The sequence below is a fragment of the Cnephaeus nilssonii genome, assembly GCF_951640355.1.
Source record: "Cnephaeus nilssonii genome assembly, chromosome: 1".
In the NCBI taxonomy this organism is placed as follows: Eukaryota; Metazoa; Chordata; class Mammalia; order Chiroptera; family Vespertilionidae; genus Cnephaeus; species Cnephaeus nilssonii.
In genome coordinates, this window is record NC_137072.1 from 51066810 (window position 1) to 51094765 (window position 27956).

Below are 27956 nucleotides of genomic sequence, written 5' to 3' on the forward strand. Positions count from 1 at the left end.
AAATTAAGTTTCTGTTCTTTTTACTCACCAGCATCTTAAATTATATACACATTTGATAGAAAGTTTATTGGGTTTAGTATAGATGTTCTCTGTCTCTTGTTTTTTGTTGCTTTATTCTTTTTTTTAATTAAATATATTTTATTGATTGTTTACAGAGAGGAAGGGAGAAGGATAGAGAGTTAGAAACATCGATGAGAAAGAAACATCGATCAGCTGCCTCCTGCACACTTCCTACTGGGTATGTGCCTGCAACCAAGGTACATGCCCTTGACCAGAATCGAACCTGGGACCCTTGAGTACGCAGGCTGACACTGTATCCACTGAGCCAAACTGGTTAGGGCATGCTTTATTCTTAGTAATCTATTATAGTTACCCATTTAAACTAAGGTCTGTGAGCAAGGTACATAAATACCAAGTCCCTACAATTCTAGAAGAACAAACTTATGTCTTAAGTTGTATTTTTCAAAGGTTTAGGTTTTTCTGAGTAAATAGGGTTTAGTAGCATGACATACTATTCCTTTTACTTAAATTGTTCCATAAGGAATAGGCACAGTTTAATTTTGAAAGGTGGGGAAAATAATTACAGGCACTATGTACATAGCTTATTTTTTCTAACTAAAAAAGTTCTATATTTCCTAGGACTACCATAACAAATTAACACAAGTTGGGTGGCTTAAAACAAAAGAAATTTATTATCTTACAGTTGAGGCTAATAGTCCAAAATCGAGGTGTTGGTAGTATCTTGTTCCTTCCAAAGCTGTAGTGAAGAATTATTCCTAGTCCTTCCTAGCTTTGGTGGTTGTTAGCATTCTCTGGTGTTCTTGGCTTGCAGCTGTGTCACTCCAATTTCTGCTTTGTCATCACATGACCTTTCACTCTCTGTCTCCTCTCTCCTGTGCCTGTGTCTGTGTCCCTCTTCTTACAAGAATACCTATCATTGGATTTGGTTTCACCCTAATCCAGTATGACCTCATCCTAACTTGATTACATCTACAAAGCCCCTAAGGTTTCATCCACAAGTACTAGATAGTATGATTTGAACACATCTTTCAGGTGGACACAATTCTATCTACTACAAGTCCATATCTTATTTAGGCTGCTGATGACAAGAAGATGAAGATTACAATTAGAAATAATTTCTGAGGTCTTTAAAAAATTTTTTAAGTAATAGTAATCTTTTTTCTTTTTTTAAAATTTAATAAATCTTTATTGTTCAGATTATTACAATTGTTCCTCTTTTTTCCCCCATAGCTCCCCTCCACCCAGTTCCCACCCCACCCTCTGCCCTTACCTCCCCCCCACTGTCCTCATCCATAGGTGTATGATTTTTGTCCAGTCTCTTCCTGCAACCCCCACTCCCCTTTCCCCCTGAGAATTGTCAGTCCACTCCCTTTCTATGCCCCTGATTCTATTATATTCACCAGTTTATTCTGTTCATCATTTTTTTTATTCACTTGATTTTTAGATTCACTTGTTGATAGATATGTATTTGTTCATAATTTTTATCTTTACCTTTTTCTTCTTCTTTCTCTTAAAGAATACCTTTCAGCATTTCATATAATATTGGCTTGGCGGTGATGAACTCCTTTAGCTTTTTCTTATCTGTGAAGCTCTTTACCTGCCCTTCAATTCTAAATGATAGCTTTGCTGGGTAATCTTGGCTGTAGGTTCTTGCTCTTCATCACTTTGAATATTTCTTGCCACTCCCGATTGGCCTGCATAGTTTCTGTTGAGAAATCAGCTGACAGTTGTATGGGTGCTCCCTTGTAGGTAACTGTTTTTCTCTTGCTGCTTTTAATATTCTCTGTCTTTTGCTCTTGGCATTTTAATTATGATGTGTCTTGGTGTGGTCCTCTTTGGATTCCTTTTGTTTGGGGTTCTGTGTGCTTCCTAGACTTGTAAGTCTATTTCTTTCACCAGGTGGGTGAAGTTTTTGGTCATTATTTCTTCAAATAGATTTTCAGTATCTTGCTCTCTCTCTTCTGGCACCACCTTAATTCTGATGTTGGTACACTTGAAGTTGTCCCAGAGGCTCCTTACATTATCTTCATATTTTTGTATTCTTTTTGCTTTTCCGATTGTTTTTTGCTTCTTTGTATTTCAAATCTGACTTGATTCTTGCGATCCCCTAGTCTGCTGTTAGGTCTCTGTATAATATTTTTTATTTCAGTCAGTATATGCTTAATTTCTAGTTGGTCCTTTTTCATATCCTCGAGGGTCTCGCTAAATTTATTGGCCTTTTCTAGAAAATTCATGAAAAACCTTATAACCATGGTTTTGAACTCTATATCCAGTTGTTTGCTTTCCTCCATTTCTTTCATTTGTGATCTGTTTCTTTGTCTCCGCATTTTGGCTGCTTCCCTGAGTTGATAGAGTGGCTTTGTGTGCTAGTGTCCTATAGAGCACAGTGGCTTAGCCTCCCCAGTTACCTGGCGTGGACACTCTTGGTGCACCCCTTTGTGGGCTGTGTGCACAGTCTTGTTGTAGTTAAGCCTTGATTGTTGTTGGTATTACTGGGAGGAATTGACCTCCAGGCCAATTGGCTGTGAGGATCAGCTGTGTCTACGCTGGGAAAACTTCTGTGCTGGAGACACCCTTATGAGACAAGACTTGCAAAAGCCTCTGTGCTCAGCTTGGATGGGGCAGAGTCTCAGGGTGGAGCAGACAGCATTAGTTTCCCGTCAGCCTTGCCCTATGAGGCCCCTGGGTCTCAGTGTCCCTCGGTAATCGCTGCAAGCACCTCTGAGAGAAAGCCGCCCTCGAGTTCCGTCCACTGCCCGACAGTCCAGTTTCTCCCCGAATTAGTCTGGGTCTCCAGAGTCTCGCCCGGAACTGGAGTTCAGTGCAGTCGGGAGTTTTTGTCTCCCTCCTGCTTGAGAAAGCCAGCCACGTACTCAGTTGTCCACCCGCTCCACACGCGCGCCTCGGTACGTCTGCCTTCTGCAGTTCCTCTGATTCTCAGTGTGCTTTTCTCTTTCCTGACAGTCCAGTTTCACCCCGTATGAGTCTGGGTCCCCAGAGTCTCACCCGGAACTGGAGTTCAGTGCAGTTGGGAGCTTTTGTCTTCCTCCCGCTTGAGAAAGCCAGCCGCGTACTCAGTTGCCAGTCCTCTCCACGCACGCGTCTCAGTACCTCTGTCTCCTGAAGCTCCTCTGAGTCTCAATGTGCTTTTCTCTTTCTTTCTAGTTGTAGAAATTCCACTCAGCCAGCCTTCCTGTGGTTCTGGATGATGTCCATTTTGTCTTTTTGTTTTAGTTTTGAAATTGTTGTACGAGGCAGAAGTTTAGGTGTTTACCTATGTCGCCATCTTGGTTTCTCTCAGTAATCTTTTTTCTTAATATATTCTTTTCCCTCAACACTCTTGGTTTGATGAAGTACCTTACTATTTAAAACCAGTAAATTAAAGTCACTTGTATTGGAACATAATAAAGGTGGGAAATTCAGTTAGTATTTAAATAAATATGCCAAAAGAGATATGTCTGCTGAAATAATAGGATTTTCTTTCATATCATTTCTTAAAAATATATGGTCTTCATAAAGCAAGGCCATTCTTATATGGGAGGAGCATTCTTTAGACCAACGATTTTCAACCTTTTCCATCTCCTGGCACACAAACTAATTACTAAAATTCTGTGGCACACCAAAATGTACATATTTTGCCAAAATATACATATATGTGACAAAAAAAGCTATATTTTTTATTCACTCACACTGAGCAGCTTTTCTAATGCTTGCAGTTGTCTTTTTTTTTTTTTTAACTAAAGGAAAAGAGGTCAGGATCCCTAATAGGTATTGTAGATTTGAAAAAATTTTGTGGCATGCTAGTTGAAAATCGCTGCTTTTGACTGATTCCCCAGAGGTCACTGCGTTGCCACTTTGGAGAATTTGAAAATACTGGAAACTGAAAAAGGAAAATAGGAAGCAATTCTGAAGGAATATATTTTAGGAGTTCAATGAACAATTATGAAACCCGTAAAATACTGACAATTACAAAGTAAAGTGATGTGTCATTTCACTTTATATATGGAAAGGGCCACTGAGGAGATATACACTGAGTGGTCAGATTATTATGATCTCTGAATGCATGATAATCTAGCCACTCAGTGTATATCCTATATAATAAAAGGCTAATATGCAAATTGTTCCCTCAACCAGGAGTTCAACCAGCAGGCAGGCCAGCCAACCGCCCATGTCCCCTCTCCCTGGCCAGGCTGGCCAGACCCCACCCATGCACGAATTCATGCACTGGGCCTCTAAAAAATATATATCCTATCTAATAAAAGAGTAATATGCAAATTGGTCATACCTCCACTACACCCACAAGCCACGCCCACCAGCCAATCAGGAGTGAATATGCAAATAAACCCAACCAAGATGGCTGCGGCCACAGAGAGCAGGAGGGAGGCTTGGGTTTCCCTGGCAATGGAGGAAGCCAAGCTTTCCGCCTGCTCTTGCCGGCCTAGGCCTCCACTCAAGGCAACAAAGTTTTAATTATAGAAGATAAATAAATCCAAACAGAAATGGCGGCAGCCACAGAGCTGGAAAGAGCAGAAGGCTAGGGTTGCCTCCAGCGATGGAGGAAGCCAAGCTTCTGAAGCCCTGGCTTGCCTTGTCCTCCAAGCCAGGCTACAAAGTTTAAATTATAGAAGATACATAAATCCCAACAGAAATGGCTGCCACCACGGAGCAAGCAAGAGTCTTGGCTCCGTTCCAGGCTACAAACTTTCAATTGTAGAAGATAAATAAATCCCAGATACCAGGGCCTCCGCTTGGGTCACCGGGGGGCCATAGCCGGCCTGCAAACCACCACAGGCCGCTCGCCCAGGCCGCCCCACACCCTAAGGGAACCCCCACCCTGATCCGGGACACCCTTCAGGGCAAACCAGCTGTCCCCCATTCATGCACCAGTCCTCTATCCTATCCAATAAAAGAGTAATATGCAGATTGACCATCATTCCAACACACAAGATGGCTGCCGCCATGTGGCCAAAGATCCTGCCCCCATGTGGACACAAGATGGCCACCACAAGATGGCCAGCAGGGGAGGGCAGTTGGGAAGGACCAGGCCTGCAAGGGAGGGCAGTTGGGGGCGATCATGCCAGTAGGGGAGGGCAGTTAGGGGTGACCAGGCCGGCAGAGGAGGAAAGTTGGGGGTGATCGGGCCTGCAGGGAAGGGCAGTTGGGGGGACCAGGCCTGCAGGGGAGGGCAGTTAGGGGTGACCAGGCCTGCAGGGGATGGCAGTTAGGGGCAAACAGGCTGGCAGGGGAGCAGTTAGGCATCAATCAGGCTGGCAGTGGAGTGGTTAGGGGGTGATCAGGCTGGCAGGCAGAAGCAGTTAGGGGCAATAAGGCAGAGGCAGGCAAGCGGTTAGGAGCCAGCAGTCCTGGATTGTGAGAGGGATGTCCAACGGCCCGTTTAGGCCCAATTCTACCAGCAGGATGTAGTTGGTGAAACAGTAGGTGATAGTTGAGCCACAAGATGGAAGGATCCAAGCCCTCTGGATCACCAATAAAGCAAAGTCATCTGCTGACTTGAAAATGCACACTTTGAACTCTAGGTGATGTATAAACTTCTATTGTATTTGAAAGATGACACTTGTTACCAATGTATATCCCATCCCAAAGAGCAGAACTCTCTATTCCTCAATTGTCTTATTTTTTTAAAAGAGAGAATAACAATAGTAGCTACCTCAAATAGTTATTGTGACAATTAAAATTTAATATATCTAGCCCAGCTGGCATGGCTTAGTGGTTGAACATCAACCTATGAACCAGGAGGTCTTGGTTCGATTCCTGATAAGGGCATATGCCTGGGTTGTAGGCTCAATTTCCAGTGTGGGGTGTGCAGGAAGCAACCGATCAGTGATTCTCTCTCATCATTGATGTTTCAATCTCTCTCTCTCCATTCCTCTCTGAAATTAAAAAAAGTATATATTTTAAAAGTTATTCTATTTAAAGTATTTGGGATGATTCCTGACATACAGTAAGTGCAATATAAATATTAAGATTACAAACACAAATGAACATATGTACAAACACACACAATTTATAGTATCTCTTTTAAATATCAAGCAAACATTCTAAATGATAAAGTGGCTAATTGTAGATATAATCCAGCAGTACACTGACAGAATAATAATCATGGCCCAAGAGTGGTTTTATTTTAAGGAATAATACAAATGCTCAATATTAGGAAATTTGTTAATATTCACAACTAGAAATGAGTGGGAACTAGTTTCTTTCTGGCTCATAAATTAGGGATAATTTTTATAGCTTTTCCTTTTTGGAAGGCGGTAAGCATTTTTTTCATAATAACCCAACAACATTTTAACACTGTAGGTTGTGGAAATAAGCTCAGATGTTAAAATTCTGTTTGTCTCTCTGTCAGAGTTTTCAGCAGGTATGGAATCATAACTACTTAAATTTGATTATGGATGATTTTTCTAATTCAGGGCCAGATTGGAAATATAGTATATAAATAAACATTTTTTATATATGGTGTTAAAATTAACTACAAATAGAAATATTGTCTCCAGTAATATTTGTTTAGTAGCATTATCTGCTGGTGCTTTGAGATTTACATGTGCCACCAGTTTAGAGGAGCTATTGATTCCTTGAGACCAAAATATTTAAAAAATAATAATTTTATGTTGTAACAAAGTGAAGCTCATGTGTATGAGAGAATTAGCCCGTCTAGATTTTCTACCTTTGGTATGTTAAAGGAGAAAATGTTCTTTGGGGAGAGAGATTGTATTCTTGGTGTATAATCCTTGCTGACATTGGTTTTGTTGATATGCTCTCCTGAGTTTTAGGCCTGGGAGGAGAGTTTGATTTGCTGAAGTATTCTGTAACTGGTATTGTCATCTTATTTCTTCTTATAAACATTGCAGGTTTGTGCTCAGCCTCTGAAATAGAAAAAAAATCAAAATAAGATCATAATTGAGACATGGAACACAGCTTCTGCCATGTTTTAATAGCAAATAGCATACAAAAAAATTTATATGAAGTTTAGGTGAACCAAATACACCCCAAATTTATAAAATAATCTATTCTCATCTTTCATATCATCTGCTCATCTTGAATGAGTTATTTGTTCTTTTGCATATAGGTATGTTCTCTGCTTTTAGAATTAAACATTATTTTGGTAAAAATAAACTAGGGCTTTTGATGGGCATTATAGGGCTAATGAGCAAAAGGAGAAGGATCTATTGTCCTGATAGACAAAAAATAGACAAGTTTGTTAAAACAAGTTATTTGCACTCGTGAGACCTTCACCAGGCCTACATGGTCACATCCAAGGAAGAATAAAGATTTTAGGAGATGCTAAATATCAATACTGGACACAAAGGTGTATGATTTTAGGGATTCTTATACAAAAGTTTTCCAAATATCTAGACAGGGTAAAATATACTTGGGACCAACAGGTAAAACATAACATTGAATAATAGAAACACCACTATCAGGTTTTTGTAGTCCTGCAGTGAAGAGCTTTATAGAAGAAGACAGATACAATAGACAATCCTTGGATTGTCAGAATAAGGGGTTATTTTCTAATTTCTAAATTACACTTATCATTGCCTATTAGCAGATAGAGCCCCTTTTGGGTTGGTTAACTCCAACAGAACCTGCTGGCATCTAGAGTGACCTCCAGGAATTCTAATTAATTACCATGTCATTCCTGGTATAAGGGGAACTTGTAGAAATAATAAGGCAGACTTCCGTTTGAGTCTAGTAGACATAGTGTATAGCCATTGCTCTATAGTCATTGTTCCTGTGCTTGTTTTAAGGCTGGGAGCTACCAATCCCACAGGGATATTTCAGGTGGGCTATTCTGCATCAATGTAGGTCTTTCCACAATCCTTGATTTTTCGTGGTCCACATCATAGGCTGGGGCTGGGCTTCTGGTAAGGACACAAAACTGCTCCTCTCTTTCATATATCAGCTATCTCCTGGGGCATCTGCTGGCTGATTGCCATTTTACTGTTTTCTCTGGTTGACTTTGTGTCTAGTGAAAATCATTTGGCTCAATGACAGTTAAGCTGCGAAGAACCAAAACTCTGATATCATTGTCTTTTTGTTAAGTCAATCCAGGGCTCCTCCTGTCACCCTGAGTTCCCTGTGTCCTTCTGTCTTGCTTCTCAAAGAGTGTCTATCCCTGAGGCACTTAACCTTTCAATACAAATCTGTCAAATGTTACCTCTATGAGAAATTCAACAGATGCTGCCCCTTAGAGTAGCTGGAAGTCACTATTGTAGTTTACTGCATTTAAAACCATAGATCCTTAATATCTGTTTCCCTAACTAGCTAGATACTTACTGGTCTCCTTATAACAATTCAGTAATTATCACAAACTATAGTACTTAACCTTTTGGTACCACCTTATTTTCTTCAGATCCTTGACTTGACACTCTAAATCAATTGGAGAAAAAGAAAATGAAATTCACAGATACAAATAGGTATTTTCTATAGGCTGCATTATCATCATATAAGCTAAGTAATGTTGTCTTAAATAGCCTAGTCCAATTCTTTCTGTTTCAAAGTAGACAGTAGTAAATGTATTTTCCAATGAAAAATTCTTCTGACTTGAAGTAAATATCTAAACTAGTACATCATTCTAAGGTAGAGAGAGTGACCCTGACTACCTCCCAGTTTCTAATTTTTTTCTTTTAGTCCTCACTTGTTTTTCATTGATGAGAGAGAGAGAGAGAGAGAGAGAGAGAGAGAGAGAGAGAGAGAGAGAGAGAGAGACAGACATCTATTAATCAGTTGCCTCCCATATGTGAACACGCAACCTGGTACACACCCTGACCGGGAGTTGAACCCACCAGCCTTCAGTGTCCGGGACAATGCTCTAACTATTTAGCAAAACCGGTCAGGGCATTCCAATTTCTAATTTTATGGGAACTTTAAGGTGGAGACAAATTGCAGTGCTACAGAATTCTCCTCTGTCTTAATGCTTTTTAAAATGATCTATTATGTGTTTTGAATATTTACTGTTTCTGAATTTAAGTTTTACTCAACTTTTAATTTTAAAGCAATAAGATTTTCTCTCCCAGCTTAAATAACATCTTACCACATTCTTCCATCATGATGTTATACACAAATATACATTTTCTTTTGTCATTGAAATGATAAGATTTAGGAAGAATTTCAATTGAAATATTCCCCAATCCCCTTAATAGTTATTTTTTTTCCCTTTGACAACCCCCAGGAGTATGTCCAAGATAATCAAGTGAAGCAATGTACTTTAACCTTGCATTGTTTATACAAAAAAGTGATGCCTCTATGATACACATTCAACAAGATATACAATAACAATACAATTTAGATTTTCTTTATAGCTTTTATTTTTAAGTAAACTAAAAAACAAACAAACTATGTTTTCTTGGGTTTCTGGGTGGCTACTCTTGCCCTTAGAGCAAGTATGTCAAACTCACAGCCTGTGGGCCACATGCCTCTTTTATTGGGCCCGTGTTAGCCTTTGAGTTTGACATGCTTGCCTTAGAGGAAAGAAAAGTTTGCTCAAAAAGAAAGATTATTGGGTAAGGAAGACCTAGCCTCTGCAAAAATGCTCTGAAAAATAGTAATTAGCCCTAGCTGGTTTGGCTTAATGGATAGAGCATTGGCCTGCAGACTGAAGGGTCCCAGGTTTGATCAGGGCACATGCCTGGGTTGCAGGCTCGATCCCCAGTAAGGGATGTGCAGGAGGCAGCCGATCAATGATTCTCTCTCATCATTGATGTTTCTATCTCTCTCTCCCTCTCCCTTCCTCTCTAAAATAAATTATATATATATATATATATATATATATATATATATATATATATATATATGGTATTTAGAGTGGTTTTCATTACATTTATGAAAATGAAAATACCCTACAAAACTAAACACACATTATTGTCATTTACTGAATAAAGAGGAGTCTTAAAAACTCAGCATGTTTCTAAATGTAATGAAAAGAGAATTCAAAGTCTTTATGTACATATGCCCTCTACGTGGCCAGGGTGTCTACTTACCTGGTCAGTTGATGTTCTTCTCTAGGTCTGGTCAGCACTTTTGATTTCACAGGTGAATTTGAAGATTTAACTTTGGTTAGCTTCCCAGACACTGCTGCTGGTTCTGCAGAGACGCTTCTTCTCAGAGGGCGAGCCAACACGTTTATCTCAGACAGCTCAGCATGAATCAAAGCTGAGACCCACTCTTTCTCTGATTTAACAAAAGGGGTGAGAGGGGCATGAAGGTTGTAATGATCACTGTCTGGAAACACTGAACTACTTTTCCTATCCAGCACGCCAGTGTTAAAGGCTGCTAATCTGTTTTCTGGGAAGGCACCGACTAGTATGTGTGAATCAATGTTTCTGCAGAAAAGTTGATTTACAACAACCTAGTTTCTGATGACCTGTGGTACTGTAGTGCCCAGAGTGGTTAACTCACTGAGGGATTGTCCATGAATGGCAGTGGGGTGGTTTTCAAATATTGAGTACAAAACTCAGCCTTACAGGCCACTGCCACATGAAAAAAGAAAAGATAAAAAAAAGTATACCTCTAAAAATAATAAGTACTATGATCTTACAGATGGATAGTTAAATCATAATTACATGCATATCTAGAAAGAAATACACTATTCACTGAAATGATGTCTGTGATAGTTTTATTTATTATTATTGGTCTTCTTTTATTTTTTCTCCCTGATCCCTAACAATAAGCACTTATTTCTTGTGTAATTTTTTGTTACATTCTTAAAAAGGAAATATAATAGAGAATAACTAAAGACTTCTTACCCCAAAATACTTCTCAATTGCCTGCCAAGTAGTCTTGAATTCCTGAGGTAAGGAACTATTTTCAAAATGCTCCCACTTAAAATATGACTCTGTTCTTGGCACATTGGTATTTCTGAACTTGATTAGTGCAATGGTTCTCAAATAGTTGTCCCAGACCAGCATTATTGACATCATCTGGGGGTACTTGTTAGAAATGCAAATTCCCAGGTTTCACCGACCTCAGATGTTTGGCCTCCATCAGTCTGATGACCAGCTAAGTGTGAGGATAGCTGCTCTATGCTATTTATGGTTATCCCATTAAGACTGGCTTGTGTTTTCATGGAATAGGCCAAGAAGGGCCCACCGGAGGCTAGGAGATGACTGAGTTGATGGTTTGGGTGGGAATTGGCAGAACTGTTAGAATCTGGAAGCTGGAAGGCTATGCTACTGCCATCCATACCAAAGGAAGAAACAGGCTCTGTGTTAATCTCACCTTTTGAACTTGCGTGAAGCAGCCACTGTAGAACTTCGGCCAGAGAATCAGTATGTAAAATGTTACAGAGCTTTGCCAGAATCTGATACAGAATATTAGAATTACATCGTGAGCAAATAAATGGTACAAGGCTTATAAAGTTCCCTTTACTTTCTCCACAGTCTCATCTTCCCAGATGTCACTATGTACACAGTGTTCAATTAAATCAATTGAGATTTTTAGCTTGGGAACTAGCAGAATCTTTAAAGAAACAACACCTCCAATACCAGTAATAATAGTTTAGGTTACAGGATGTGGTTTCCCTTGTTTTGTCTGTTAATTACAACCATTATCTGGAGGAGACATTTATTTTTCTTCTTTTGGGGAATTGATCCTTTCCCTTTGCACCATGGGATTCTAATGGGGACCTTCCAGTCACAGCACTGTCTCCTCTGTACTGCTTGCTCCTCTCTACGGGGGTGAAGCTAGCTGGATTCATCATTGTTCTTCAGTTCCCTGAACATAGTGATTGGCCCAATGGGATAGGAATCTAATTCCCGTTTGTAAATCAGAATCCTTCTTTGACAGTTTTTATCAGGAGCTAAGGGCTGAAGTGTGTATGATAGAGGAGATTAATATATGAAATAATGAATTCTAATAAAATGGACTATAATAAGTATTAAAGTGCAAAGTATTAAACTCATGATATTTCCAGTTTGACCCTAAACTCCATCTGCTGTTAGAATTTAGACATATCTGAAATTCATGCCTCTCTCCTTAACTTCAGTCCTATATAACCATCAGTCTACTAGGTGTATCCATTTAGCTGTACTATAGTTACTTTGCACAAAATATCTAAAACTAAATCTCCATCTTTCTCTTTCTAAAACGTGCACTGAACTCGCTGTTCCTCCTGGTTCCCCTGTCTCAGTGCACAGCACCAGCATATATGAATGTATGTCCAAGCCACAGCCTGGGATTCATCCTGAACAATGCCAAACAAGTTCAGTAAATTCTTCCTTCTAAATAATTCTCAGGTATCTCCATTTCTCTCTATCAGCACAGCCTTTTCTCAATCTAAACCATCATCAATTCTTCCTGGAGCTACTGCAGCATCTTTTTTCCTAGTCTCTCTGCCTGAAATATTTTCTTAAAATGCTATTAATTCAACTAATATTAGTGTCTGTCATTGATCTAGATACTGGAGATACAGAGTTGAAATTAAAGGACAGAAAAATTTATTGCCTTATATTGAGCTTTGTTATATTATTAAGATTCTTGTCCTCAGTAATGTCACATCCTGAAGACAGTAAATTAAATTTGCTCCTAATTTTACAATAAATCAATAGCTATGGCAAAAATAGGAAGAACCCTTTGTACCCTCCGGGCCACTCTGCCTCTAAAGGTATTTTCACCAATATGGTGATTATGTATTACTCCCAGCTTCTTTAACTCATAGATTACCCATTGATCAACTTTGAGAAAATTATAAGCATCCTTTTAGTGAGAGGAAGTAGAATATGCCCTCTCTTCTTTTCATTCAATTTTGTTCCAGAAGGTAGTAAATATATTGGCAGGTGAGTTTCATCTGTTGAAATTTGATTTTAGGACTTGGAGTGTAGGTCCATAGTAGCCCCTACTGTGGGGCTAGAAAACCCTATTGGTTTTTATGAGGTTTGACCTTTCTGGGGTCTCAACTGAATTTCTGGTGTGTTCAACAAGGTCTCTTCAATCTGGCAGGTTCAGAAGTTCAGCTTCTCTAAGCAACGTGCTGCCTCCCATCAGCCTCCTCCCGCCAGGTCTCAGAATCTCCTCCTCTGCAGGTGCAGCTTATACTAGACTAAAGACTCATACAACCCTGGGCAGATTTTTGGAGCTCATTCTCTCCACAGACCCCTTTTCTTCAGAATCTTAATTTCCAGCTACTTCAGCATCCCCCAAACCTGACATCATTATCCTTTACTGTTAACATAGGTCCTTATCAGGATTATTCAATAACAACCCATAGAACAAGCATGTCAAACTCACAGCCCAGCGCATACGGCCCACAATGAATATTTTTGCAGCCCAGCCAATATAACGTTGTGAGCAGTTACTTACAATTATGAAAGGAAATAAGTCTCCTGTCAGATCCAGAATTTCTGACACTCACCTTGGGTCAATTTTGAAAGTAATAAGATTTCTCCCAAAGTAAGAGAGATAGTAGCAGAGAAGAAATGCCAGGTGTCAGAAAGAAAACATTAATTTTATCATGGCTCTTGTTCTTTTTTCCCTATACTATACTTTTAGAAATAAACCTATGTTTCTATGAAAATTGAAGCTTTTGTGTGTGTGTGTGTGTGTGTGTGTGTGTGTGTGTGTGTGTGTGTGTTTGCAGCCCACATAAACTTAAACCTTGTTTATTTAGCCCGAGTTAGCCTTTGAGTTTAACATGCTTGCCTTACAACATGCCCTGTTAATTTGCAATTGCTACTACTGATACTATTTTAAAATTCTGTCAGAGTTATCATTACAATATTTTGACCCTTAATTCATTATAGTGAGTCTTACAGTGAGGTAAGGTGGAAGTTACCAAAAGGATCTAAAGAAGGCAAACATGGGAAACGTAGGACCAAGGTTGTTTAGCAAATGCCAAGCTTTTCAGTATGTCTAAACCAAATGCTGTGGGGTTTTTGTTTGTTTGCTTGTTTTGTTTTTAATTTTTATTGGATTTATTGGAGTGCCATTCGTTAATAAAACTATATAGGTTTCAGGTGTAAATTCTATAATACATCATTGTATATTGTATTGTGTGTTCACCCCCCAAAGTCAAGTCTCCTCTGGTCACCAATTATCGCCCCTTTACCCTCTTCTAATCCTTTTTCTCTGGTAATATCCATACTATTGTCCATGTCTATGAAGTTTTTAAAATCCCTTCACCTTAAACAAACAAAATAGGAACAGACTCACAGATACAGAAAACAAACTCACAGCTGTCAAACACTGTTTTCTTAAGAGTGGTAGGATTCCAAGGAGAAGATTATAAGATAGCATTAGGTCTTGGATTTCAGGCTTAGTTGTTTTAAATCAATTCAGTTGTCAAAGGGGAACCCAAGAGTTTTAAAGATGTTAAGTGATGTGAATTATTTTTGTTTGCTCATGCTGTACCCAAGTAAGAGATTAAATAAACTTGCCCCTTACTTTGATTTCCTGGTCCAGATAGTTTGGTATGCATATGGTACTCTCCTTGGCGTTAGTCTTGGTATTCATCACCTCTGAAGAACAAGAGCCTGTAGTAGAGCATGCCTTTGGAGGTGAGGGTGGATTTTTTACCTTACTTTCCTAAATCAAAGATATAATAAATATGCATTTTCATCCATTTATATTTTGTTTAAAGATTAAATGTAAAATGAATCAGAAATATTGTAGCTAAATGAGAAACATACATAAAAGCAAAAAGGGGTTAGTTTTAACCTTCCCTTAAATATCTAATTTTCAAATATTTGCATTTGGAGACAGAACAAATAGTAATACATTATTTACTTTTTGTGAAACCACTTAAAACCCTTGATTGAACATCAACATAGTAATTTTTAAACGTTTAATGTGTAAATTTTATTTATATTGCTGTTTCAGATAAGAACAAACTCATGACACATAGTAAGATTTTCTGCTGAGTTGGGAGTATTTCTCTTTTATGATCGAAAAAGATAGTCAAGAGGTTTTGTGGTGTGTCTGTGAAGGGACTAGATAGCGTGAACTGCTGCCTCCTTACTCTGCTAAATGTCAGCTAAAAGCTGGAGGATTAGAGAAGAAAACTTAATTGTTTCCCTTGATTAGTTGAAAAAGGAAATAGAAAGTCTATTTTCTTGACTTGGGAGGTAAAATATTCTGTTTACCATTAAAAAAAAAAGGTTGTAAGAGCATAAAGTCCAAGCAGGTATAGATATGTGTGCCTATTCCAATAAAGGCTTTTTAACCTTCAGAAGCAAGTGATATACAAAGACACACAGAAACTAGTGGCTGAATGTGTCAACAACTGGGGACTATGATGACTGGGCTTGATTGAACAATGTTTAACTGTTGATGTTTAGTGAAAATAAATCTGTATTGTTTTTAGATGCATTCTTTTGTTTAAATTTATTATGTAGACTTCTAGTTTTGGGGAATAGTAACCCTCCCAGTAAGTATACTAAAGGCAGACTAAAATAAAACAACAACAACAACAACAAAATCAATGTCAGGGAGTGAATTAAATAGAGATTAATAGGTCAAAAGTGAAAGGGAAGCGAGAAACGTGAAGCTAACCAGTGCAGTAGCCATTTTGGCCCTTAAATCATTGATTTTGGAGAATGAGAACTTTCCTTTTGATCTAAAGGTCCTGAAAAATAGGACTTAAAGTTCAGGACCCAGACAGGAGCCACCCAAGGGCTATACTCTTAAGGTGAAGGTGACCTATAAATGTAACAGTCCTTAAAGAAATATAGCCTGAGATCAAGGTTTAAACTTGGTTTAAATTGATTTAGACTTATAGGGTCTTGGGGTTCCTACAGAAGCAAGCACAAATTCTCTCCCAAAGGAAATTCATTTACCATGGGCTTCAGATTCCTACACATAATTTTTCATACATAATATCCAACAATTGAGCAGTGACTCAAGAAGAAATATAATGCAAATTAGAAAAAAATTTAACTTAACTACTGAAAATGTTACATAGCAAAAATTAGGAAAGCAGCTAAAGCAATCCTCAGAGGGAAATTCATAGCTTTAAAATATATACATTAGAAAGATAAAAGAAGCTAGACAAAGAACAATAAAATATGTGAATGGAAAGAGAAAAAATGTAATAGTAATCAACAAAATACAGCCCAGCCCTCCCCTGACATGTGTTGGAGGACCACGGGGTGGAGGCCCCTGTGGCTGTAGTGATGGCAGAATGTCGGGCAGTCAGAGGGTTTCCGGTTCCGGTGTAACATTCGGGCTCTGTCTCAGGGGCTGAAGTTTGTGAGGTGCAGTATAGAACTCCATTTGAGCTATCCTCCTTTTCCTGAAGAATGGCACTAAGAGGGAGCTGGATGAGCTAAAACCATGGATAGAGAAGACAGTGAAGAGGGTACTGGGTTTCTCAGAGCCCACAGTGGTCACAGCAGCACTGAACTGTGTGGAGAAGGGCATGGACAAGAAAAAGGCAGCTGACCATCTGAAACCTTTTCTTGATGATTCTACTCTCCGATTTGTGGACAAACTGAGACTGTAGAGGAAGGCCGAAGCTCTAGACATTCCAGGTCTAGCAGTGACGGCAGCAGAAAATGAGAGCTAAAGGCAGTGTTTGGTGATGACTCTGAGATCTCCAAGGAATCATCAGGCGTAAAGAAGTGACGGATACCCCATTTTGAGGAGGTAGAAGAGGAGCCAGAAGTGATCTCTGGGCCTCCTTCAGAGAGCCCTAGCATGCTGACTAAGCTCCAGATGAAACAGATGATGGAGGCAGCAACATGACAAATCAAGGAGAGGAAAAAACAACTGAGTTTCATCAGCCCCCCTACACCTCAGCCAAACACTCCTTCTTCCACCCAACCAGAGTGACTTCCAATTGGCAATACTATTCAGCTCTCCCAGGCCGCCACTTTCATGAATGATGCCATTGAGAAGGCAAGGAAAGCAGCTGAACTACAAGCCTGCATCCAAGCCCAGCTGGCACTGAAGCCAGGGCTCATTGGCAATGCCAATATGGTGGGCCTGGCCAATCTTCATGCCATGGGCAGTGCTCCCCCAAAGGTTGAATTAAAAGATCAAACTAAACCTACACCACTGATTCTTGATGAGCAAGGTCGCACTGTAGATGCAATAGGCAAGGAGATTGAGCTGATACACCGAATGCCTACTCTGAAGGCCAATATTCTTGTGGTGAAGAAGGAACAATTCAAGCAACAGCTTAAAGAAAAGCCATCAGAAGACATGGAATCCAACACTCTTTTTGATCCCTGAGTTTCAATTGCCCCTTCCCAGCGGCAGAGACGCACTTTTAAATTCCATGACAAGGGCAAATTTGAGAAGATTGCCCAGCGATTACAGACAAAGGCTCAACTGGAAAAGCTGCAGGCAGAGATGATCTCACAAGCAGCTCGAAAAACAGGCATCCATACTTCATCTAGGCTAGCTCTCATTGCTCCTAAGAAGGAGTTAAAGGAAGGAGATATTCCTGAAATTGAGTGGTGGGATTCTTATATCATCCCCAATGGCTTTGACCTTACAGAGCAAAATCCCAAGAGAGAAGATTATTTTGGAATCACAAATCTTGAACATTCAACCCAGCTCAACCCTCCAGTCGACAATGACACACCAGTTACTCCTCCAGATGCCTCCTCCAGAACCCAAAGTGAGAATTTCTAATTTGATGCGAGTATTAGGAACAGAAGCTGTTCAAGACCCCATGAAGGTAGAAGCTCATGTCAGAGCTCAGGTGGCAAAAAGACAGAAAGTGCATGAAGAGGCCAACGCTGCCTGAAAACTTACAGCAGAACAGAGAAAGGTTAAGAAAATTAAAAAGCTTAAAGAAGACATTTCACAGGGGGTACACATACCTGTATATAGAGTTAGAAATTTGAGCAACCCAGCCAAGAAGTTCAAGATTGAGGCCAATGCTGGGCAACTGTACCTGACAGGGGTGGTGGTACTGCACAAGGATGTTAACGTGGTAGTAGTGGAAGGGGGCCCCAAGTCCCAGAATAAATTTAAGCGTCATATGCTGCATCAGATAAAATGGGATGAACAGACATCTAACACAAAGGGAGATGATGACGAGGAATCCGATGAGGAAGCTGTGAAGAAAACCAACAAATGTGTACTAGTCTGGGAGGGTACAGCCAAAGACCGGAGCTTTGAGAATATGAAGTTCAAACAGTGCCCTACAGAGAATATGGTTCGGAAGCATTTCAAAAAGCATGGGGCTGAACACTACTGGGACCTTGCGCTAAGTGAATCTGTGTTGGAGTCTACTGACTGAGACTACTGCAAGCCCTTGCCTCCACCCTCTTGCCTATCTCTCTTCAGTCCTCTCCCTTATTCTACTTCCCAACCCAGCCCCCTTGTGTGTGTGATCTCAGAACTGTGCCAAGCTGACATTGGGACAGAGGGAGAATACATTGCTCTCTTCCCCTGCAAGCCTGGTGCTGCCCTTTACTACCCTTAAGTATATATGATTAAAGAATTATTTTTAAAAAATAGAAAAGAAATGTATAATATAGAGGATAAAAATACAAATATTTATTCTATGATATAGTACTAAAATTGATAAACTATTGAAACTTATCAAGAAAAAGACACAAATTAACAAAACTGATATGTAAAAGAGTACATATAACAGATCCTACAGATATTTTAAAAAGAATATGAGGATATTATGTATAACATTGTTGATAAATTTGAACATTTATATGAAATTAATAATTTTTAGAAAAAGAATATGTTACCAAAATCAATTCAAGAAGAAATAGGAAACCTGAGCAATTCTATAACAAAATAAATTTCAAATAAAATAATGTTATCAAGGTTGAGGACTGTAATTTTGTAATGATTAAAGGTTTATTTCATCAAGAGGACATAACAAATCTAAATAGTAATACTCCTAATAAAAAAGGTTCATATGACATGTTTAAAAAATGATAGAAGTGAAAAAAAGGAAATCCACAATTATAGTCAGATATTTCAACACCTCTCTCAATAATTAATAGAAAAAGTAGACAGCAAATCAATAAGGCCATTGAAGACTTGAATGAGAATATCAACCAATTTGACCTAATTAATATTTATGTTACATTCTACCCAACAACAGCAGAAGAATGAACATTCCTTTTCATGGACACCTGGAACATTTATCAAGGTCAACCATATTCTGGGCCATATAACAAATCTCAATTAATTTCAAAACTTTCGAAGTATTCTGGGCAAAGAGCAATTAGCTGGTATAGACATTCATGTCCCTGTAAAGAGTGTTGGTCACATTGCCTATATTTATGCAATCTGCCAGTTCTTCTCTAAAGTCCAGTGGCCTATTACCAGAAATATGTGAATGAGGCTTACAAGAAGGAGATCAAAGACATCCTAACACAATATGATTAGACCCTGCTATTAGCTGATCTGTGAATTTGAAAAGCTCGGGAGCCCTGGTGCTCACTGCCAGAATTCTTTCTGATAAGCCTATCATGGGGATCAGGCTTCATCTTTATAATAAGAAATGGTTGTGGAATTTAAGGTTTCAAAAAAAGTATATTCTCTGGCCACAATGGAATTAAACTGGAAATCAAGGACATAAAGGTATCTTAAAAATTCCCAAATATTTAGAAATTAAATAACAATTTTAAGTAACTCATGGGTAAAAGAAGAAATGAAAAGGGAAATTTTCAAGGAAGTATCTTAAACAGAATGAAAAGAAAATTTCAAAATAATAAAGTTTTGGGGATACCACCAAGGCAGTATTTATAGAAAAATTGTAATAATACATGATTATATTAGAAAGGCAAAAGTCTCAAATCAATGACCTAAACTTTCATCTTATATAGATACAAGCCAAAATCAATTAAATGGAAACAGAAAAATATAGCAATAGAGATAATCAATGAAATGAAAAGCTGAGTCTTTAAGAAGATCAATAAAACTCATAAACCTCTGGCTACATGCATCAAGAACAAAATCATATAATCATTAAAAGGATATTATATGAATGACTTTATATCAATAAATACAACAACTTAGATGAAAATGTACAATTTTTTTGAAAAATGTAATCTATCAAAACTCACTAAAGAAAAAATAGATGACCTGGATAACCTATATCTATGAAAATAAGAAATTAAATTTGTAGTTAAAAAATCTTTACTCGAATAAAACTCCAGCCCTAATGGCATCACTGAAGAATTCTTATAAACTTTCAAGGAAAAAAATAATACCAATTCTACATAAAATCTCCCAGAATATTAAAGAGTTCCCAACTTATTCTATGAAGGCAGTATCATGCTGATACCAAAAGTAGAGAAGACATTATAAGTAAACTGCAAACAAATATTCCTTAGAAACATGGACATAAGAATTCTAAACAATATATTATAAAATTATATAAAAAGGATAACACATCATGACTAACTTGGGTTTTCCCCCAGGAATGCAAGGTTAGTTTTACCTTGGATATTATGTAGTTTAACATTTGAAAGTTGACCAATGTAACTCACCCTATGACTAGACTAAAAAAGAAAAATAACAGGATCATCTCAAATAGATGCAGAAAAAGCATTTGGCAAAATCCAACCCCTTGTTTCTGATTTAAAAGAAAAACTCTCAGAACAGTAAGAATGGAAAGGAATATCCTCAGCCATATAAAGGACATTTATGAATAAAGTAAACTAACATCATACTTAGTGGTGAAAGTCTGAATGCTTGCCCCCAGTGATTTAGGTAGGTCAAGGATGTCTGATCTCATCAAATCCATTCAACATTGTACTAGAGGTTCTAGTCATTGCAGCATAGAGAAAGAAACACCAAGTGCATTTGAAACTATAATAGAAGAATTTCAAATTTGGGCTTTATCAAAATTATAAATTTTGCTTCTTCAAAAGATAGTTACAAAAATAAGGAAACCTCATACTGAAAGAAAATATTTTCAAAATATAGATGTGACAAAAGATTTATATCTGAAATAAAAATACTGACCATACTAAGGATGTAGAGGAGAGAAAAGTCTGGCAGGAATATAAAATGGTACAACCTCTTTGAAAAACAGTTTGGCAGTTTCTTAAAAAATTTAACATATACCTACTATAAGACACAGACATTCTACTGCTAGCTATTTACACAAGAAAAAAGAAAATGTACCTCCATACAAAGACGACTTATACACAAATGTTCATTTCATCTTTGTCAAAAATTGGAAACAAGCTAAATATCTACCAACAGGTGAATGGAAGATCAATTGTGGGAATACTCCTCAGCAATAAAAAAGGAATGAACAAAATCGAAGTGGAATAGGTGGTTGTGTCCTGAGCCTTGTCCTGGAGCAGATAGAATGAGCAACTAAATCGAATAACATCCACTCGTGCCGGGGGTAGAGGGGCTCGCAGTGGTGCAGCTCTTTCCCCTTTTTGGTCTTTGCTTTTGTTCACTGAACCTAGTTCATAGGACCTTTCAAATACAGACACTCACCCATGGCTGAGGTGCAGGTGGAGGTGCAGACTTGGAGAGCTGGGAAGAGGAGAGGGTCAGGAAGAGGTGGCCGAGAGTCTGATGCTGAGTCATACCTGACATGCTGGACCTAGGCAGCCATTTTCTCCTGAAGAGATAGCCCCTTCCTGCAGTCTCCAGGCAACCAATACAGCCACCCCCAGACTACACCCGGAGTGGTACAAAGGATACAAAAAACAAAGCAAAACAAACAAACAAAACCTGAATAGTCCCTGAGAGCCCACAGGGACTGGCCTAATGAGGGGCCTTCAGTCCCAGCAACAGGAAACTGAGAAGCGGCAGACAGTACAGAACAGTGGGATCTTAAATCAGCCATCATTTTATTTTATTTTATTATTATTTTGTTATCTCTTTTTTCTTTTTTATTTATTTTCCTTTTTTCATTTGTTTCTTTATTTCCTACTTCTTTTTGCATTATATTTCATCATTCTAATTTTTTTATTTTGTCCTATTTTTAAATTAAAATTTTAAAATTTTTGTTATTTTTTCTTCTTCTCTTTCTTTTTCTTCTTATCCACTCATCCCCTTTCTACTTTCTCTATACTGAACTGAGGTCCTCCCCATATTCATCCAATTCCATAACCTTACTTTTTGTCTATAAGATTCTGCCCTCACTTCTTTACTGGGTATTTGGTGTTTGTATGTTTTGATTTATATGTTTGTTCTCTGGTGTTTTCTCCCCATATATATATTTTTCCCCTTTTTTCTTCCTTTTTCTTCTTTTCCTTTTCTCTCATACCATTTTTTCTCTCTTCGATATCATTTGTGCTCTCATCTCTTTCCCCTAATTCTCTTTTCTCTGGTGGTCACTTATATTGGGGTTATCGATGTCATTAGTACATTTGTGTTTTGTTCCCTTTGTGTTGTGTCTTGTTGAGGTGAGTTTTATCCTGTTTGGCCAATGTGGTAGAGAGCAAGCCACATAACCAGACACCCAGAGAGGAGACTCCATCCACGAATGGGTCAATAACCTCCAGACCCAACTACAGAGGCAAGAAGAAGGTGGCAGTGAGGGAGAGAGTGTGAGTGAGTGAGGGAGCAAAAGAGGAGTGTGTGGACATGTGGTGTGTGTGTGTGTGTGTGTGTGTGTGTGTGTGTGTGTCACAGTTAGATCCCGCAGGACCTTTGGGGGTAGGCTGACCAGGCTCACCTAACCAGGTAGCCTCTGCTACTGTAGCAAACAGTCCCGGAGTGGTCGGCTCTTCCTCAGAGGCCTCGCCTTTTGGAAGGGAGAGCTGCTGTGACTGGGAGCCCAGCCTCACCTCCACCCAGGATGCCCTCAGATAACACCTGGGACTCAACAGCCATCCCCACCAGGGACCTGAGGCCTCAGCTGCAGTTCCACGGTCACCGAAACTCCAGCCACCCCAGGCATGGGCTCCTGTGAGTTCCAAAGCACACTCCTCTCTGGCTAGTCCAACGCTTTAGCCCAGGGCACTGTGATCTTGCTAGCAGCAGCCATGTGAGAAGCCTGCCTTCATCTGAGGAGCAGCAGCATCATGCAACATGCCCCCATCTGAGGAGCAGTACCCCTTCGAGCAGCCTGCCCCAGTCTGAGGAGCAACAGCCTCATGTTGCCTGCCCTGACCAAGGAGCAGCAGCCCTGTGAGTGGACCTCCCATGTCTGAGGAGCTGCAGCCCTGCACAGCCTGCCCCCATCTAAGGAGTAGTAGCCTCATGAGCAGCCTGCCCCCGTCCGAGGAGAAGCAACTGCATGAGCAGCCTAACCCTGCCAGCCAGAGGAGCTACCACTGCTGTGAGCAGCACCCACCAGAGGAGCTGCCGGCAATTGAGGAACAGCTGCTGCATGACTCAACACCTAGATCCTTTGGTGAGAGCAAAAATGGGGAGACAAAGAAACCCCCAAAAGAAAGAAAAGGAGGAATAGCCCGAAAAGCAGCTAAGTGAAACAGAGGCATGCAATATGTCAGAAAAAGAATTCAGAATAAGGGTCATACAGTTCATAAACTGGATGGATGGAAAAATCAACAATTTATGTAACAATCCAGAAGAAATAAAGAGTGATATAGCTGCAATAAAAAAACACCATAGAAAGTTTCAACAGTAGACTAGAAGAGGAGGACTGAATTAGCAAATTAGAAGACAGGGAAGCAAAACACACACAAACTGAACTGCAGTTGGAGAAAAAAAATAAAAGACAGGAGGAGAGCCTAAGGGAGATTTGGGACAACATTAAACAAAGCAACATACGAATAATAGGGGTGCCAGAATGACAGGAAGAGGAACACGGGTTAGAAAACCTATTTGCAGAAATAATGTCAGAAAAATCCCTGATGCGGGGAATTAAAAAATGACATAAGCACAGAGATTCCCAAACAAGATGAACCCGAAAAGACCCACATCAAGACTCATCGTAATTACGATGGCAAACATTCAGGACAAAGAGAGAATCTTAAAGGCTGCAAGAGAGAGACAGAAAGTTATGTACAAGGGATCTCACATTAGATTATCAAATGATTTCTCAACAGAAACACATCAGACCAGAAAGGAATGGAAGAAAATTTACAAAGTGATGCAAAGCAAGGGATGGAATCCCAGAATACTCTATCCAGCAAGGTTATCATTCAAAATTAAAGGGGAAATAAGGAGCTTCACAGACAAAAAAAGGCTAAGGGAGTTTATCACTACCAAGCCAGCAATGCAAGAAATGCTAAAGGGACTGGTGTAAAAAGAAGAAATAAAAAGGGAAGAAGGAACACAGACACAAAAAATAAAAATGGCTGCAAACAAGTACCTATCAATAATAACTTTAAATGTAAATGGACTAAATGTTCCAATCAAAAGACATCAAGTTGCTGAATGGATAAGGAAACATGACCCATGTATATGCTGTCTACAAGAGACCCACCTCAGAACAAGGGACTCACACAGACTGAAAGTGAAGGGATGGAAAAATATATTTCAAGCAAATGGAAATGAAAAAAAAGCTGGGGTAGCAATACTTATATATGACAAAATAGACCTCAAATGAAGGCCATAACAAGAGATAAGGAAGGCCACTTCATAATACTAAAGGGATCTATACAACAAGAGGATATAACCCTGGTAAACATGTATGCACCCAATGCAGGAGCACCCAAATACATAAAAAAAATCATGGAAGATATCAAAGGAGAGATTAACAACAATACAATCATAGCAGGGGACTTTAATATCCCACTGACACCACTGGATAAATCCTCTAGACAAAAAATCAGCAAAGAAATAGCAATTCTAAATGACTCACTAGAACAGATGGACTTAACTGACATCTTCAGAACATTTAAACCCAAAGCTACAGAATATACATTCTTCTCAAGTGGACATGGGACATTTTCAAAGATAGACCACATATTGGGTCACAGGCAAAGTCTCTCCAAGTTCAAGAGATTGAAATCATGTCAAGCATCTTCTCAGACCACAATGGCATAATATTAGAAATAAACTACAATAAAAACAATAAAAAAGAAATCAAACACTTGGAAGCTGAATAGCATGCTACTAAACAATGATTGGGTTACCAAAGAGATCAAAGAAGAAGTTGAAAACATCCTGGAAACGAATGACAATTAAAACACAACAATCCAAAATCTATGGGACACAGTGAAAGCAGTCCTGAGAGGGAAGTTTATAGCTCTACAGGCCTACTGCAAAAAACAAGAAAAAATGGTAATAATCATCTCACTGTACAATGTAAAGAATTAGAAAGAGAGCAACAAGAAAAGCCCAGAGTGAGCAGAAGGAAGGAGATAACAAAGATCAGAGCAGAAATAAATGATATAGAGACCAAAAAATAAAAATACAAAATATCAATGAAACCAAGAGCTGGTGTTTTGAAAGGATAAACAAGATTGATGAAACTCTAGCCAGGCTCACCAATAAGCGAAGAGAGAGGACCCAAATAAACAACATCAGAAATGAAAGAGACAAAATAACAACAGACCCCACAGAAATACAAAGGATTGTTAAAAAATACTATGAACAACTCTATTCCAACAAACTAGTCAACCTAGAGGAAACGGACATATTCCTAGAAAAATACAAACTTCCAAAACTCAATCAGGAAGAATCTAAAAATCTCAATAGGCAGATAACTATGGAGGAAATTGAAGTAGTCATCAAAAAGCTTCCAGCAAACAAAAGCCTGGGGCCAGACAGCTTCACAGGGGAGTTTTACCAAACATTCAAAGAGGAACTAAAACCTATCCTCCTCAGACTATTTCAAAAAATTCAAGTGGAAGGAATACTTCCAAGCTCATTCTATGAAGCCAGTATTACCCTAATACCAAAACCAGATGAAGACAACACAATGAAAGAGAATTACAAGCCAATATCCCTCATGAACATAGATGCCAAAATCCTCAAAAAAATTCTAGCAAATCAAATCCAGCAATACATTACAAAGATCATACACCATGACCAAGTAGGATTTATCCCGGGGATTCAGGGATGGTACAATATCCGCAAATCAATAAACATGATACATCACATAAACAAATTGAGAGATAAAAATCACATAGTCATATCAATTGATGCAGAAAAAGCATTTTACAAAATCCAACACCCTTTCTTGATAAAAACCCTCATCAAAATGGGAATAGAGGGATCATACCTCAACATACTAAAAGCCTTATATGACAAACCTACAGCCAACATCAGACTCAATGGGCAAAAATTAAAACCATTTCACCTAAGAACAGGAACAAGACAGGGATGCCCACTTTCACCACTCCTGTTCGACATAGTACTGGAAGTTCAAGCCATAACAATTAGACAAGAAGAAGAAATCAAAGGTATCCAAGTTGGAAAAGAAGATGTAAAACTGTCATTATTTGCAGATGACATAATACTGTACATAGAAAACCCTACAGACTCCATAAAAAATATTAAACTTAATAAATGAATTTGGCAATGTATCAGGATACAAAATTAATGCCAAGAAATCTATGGCATTTTTATACACCAATAGTGAACTTACAGAAAAAGAGATTAGAGAAACAATCCCATTTACTATCACACCAAAAAAAATTAAGATACCTAGGAATAAACTTAACTGAGGAAGTAAAAGACCTCTATTCGGAAAACCTAGGACACTGAAAAAGGAGACAGAGGAAGACATAAACAGATGGAAAAACATACTATGTTCATGGATTGGTAGAATCAACATCATTAAAATGTCCATACTACCCAAAGCAATCTATAGATTCATTGTACTCCCCATTAAAATACCAATGGCATATTTCACAGACCTAGAATGAACTCTCCAAAAATTCATCTGGAATAAAAAAAGACCCCAAATAGCTGCAGCAATCCTGAGAAAGAAGAACAAAGTAGGAGTGATCTCAATACCAGATATCACGTTGTATTACAAAGCCACTGTTCTCAAAACTGCCTGGTACTGTCAATATATAGACCAATGGAATAGAATAGAGAACCCAGAAATTGACCCAAACCACTATGCTCAATTAATATTTGACAAAGAAGACAAGGACATGCAATGGAGTCAAGACAGTTTCTTCAATAAATGGTGTTGGGAAACTTGGACAAAGACATGCAAAAAATTGAAACTACACTACCAACTTACACCATACACAAAAATAAACTCAAAATGGGTAAAGGACTTAAACATAAGATGGGAAACCATAAAAATATTAAAGGAATCCATAGGCAGCAAAATCTCAGACATATGCCGAAGCAATATCTTCACTGATACAGCTCCTAGGGCAATGGAAACTAAAGAGAAAATAAACAAAGGGGACTACACAAAAATAAAAAGCTTCTGTACACCAAAAGAAACCATCAACAAAACAACAAGAAAGCCCACTGCATGGGAGAATATATTTGCCAATGTTATTACCAATAAGGGTTTAATCTCCAACATTTACAGGGAACTCATACAACTTAACAAAAGAAAGATAAACAACCCAAACAAAAAATGGGCAACAGACCTAAATAGATAATTTTCGAAGGAGGACATAAGGAAGGCCAAGAGACATATGAAAACATGCTAAAAGTCACTAATCATCCAAGAGATGCAAATCAAAATGACAATGTGGTACCATCTCACTCCTGTCAGAATGGCTATCATCAACTCAACAAATGACAAGTGCTGGCGAGGATGCAAAGAAAAAGGAGCCCTCGTGCCCTGCTGGTGGGAATGCAGACTGGTGCAGCCACTGTGGAGAACAGTATGGAGTTTCCTCAAAAAACTAAAAATGGAACTCCAATTTGATCCAGTGATTCCACTTCTAGGAATATACCCCAAGAAACTAGAAACACCAATCAGAAAGGATATATGCACCCCTATGTTCATAGCACCACAATTTATTAATTAAGATTTGGAAACAGCCTAAGTGCCCATCAGTAGATGAGTGGATTAAAAAACTGTCGTACATCTACACAATAGAATACTACGCTGCGGTAAAAACGAAGGAATTTTTACCATTTTCAACAGCATGGATGGAACTGGAGAGCATTATGCTACGTGAAATAAGCCAAAATATCACATG

General features: G+C 38.7%; 1 protein-coding gene and 1 pseudogene across 2 annotated transcripts in view; one reads left to right on the plus strand and one right to left on the minus strand.

Moving 5' to 3' along the window:
* Window positions 1-6702: 6702 nt before the first annotated feature.
* LOC307102869 (uncharacterized protein C4orf17) overlaps window positions 6703-27956 on the minus strand; it is a gene marked incomplete at its 3' end in the record, with an annotated part of 60019 nt that continues 38765 nt past the window's right edge. Inside the window, exons 6-10 of the mRNA XM_079776559.1 lie at window positions 14416-14556; window positions 11257-11338; window positions 10020-10209; window positions 8366-8409; window positions 6703-6905 (exon numbers count right to left, since the gene is read on the minus strand). Of these exons, the coding sequence (XP_079632685.1) occupies window positions 6703-6905; window positions 8366-8409; window positions 10020-10209; window positions 11257-11338; window positions 14416-14556 (660 nt within the window). The remainder of the gene's footprint in view (window positions 6906-8365; window positions 8410-10019; window positions 10210-11256; window positions 11339-14415; window positions 14557-27956) is intronic.
* Window positions 16651-18220, plus strand: LOC307103290 (U4/U6 small nuclear ribonucleoprotein Prp3-like; annotated as a pseudogene). The gene has a single exon. The product of its transcript is annotated as a U4/U6 small nuclear ribonucleoprotein Prp3-like (transcript).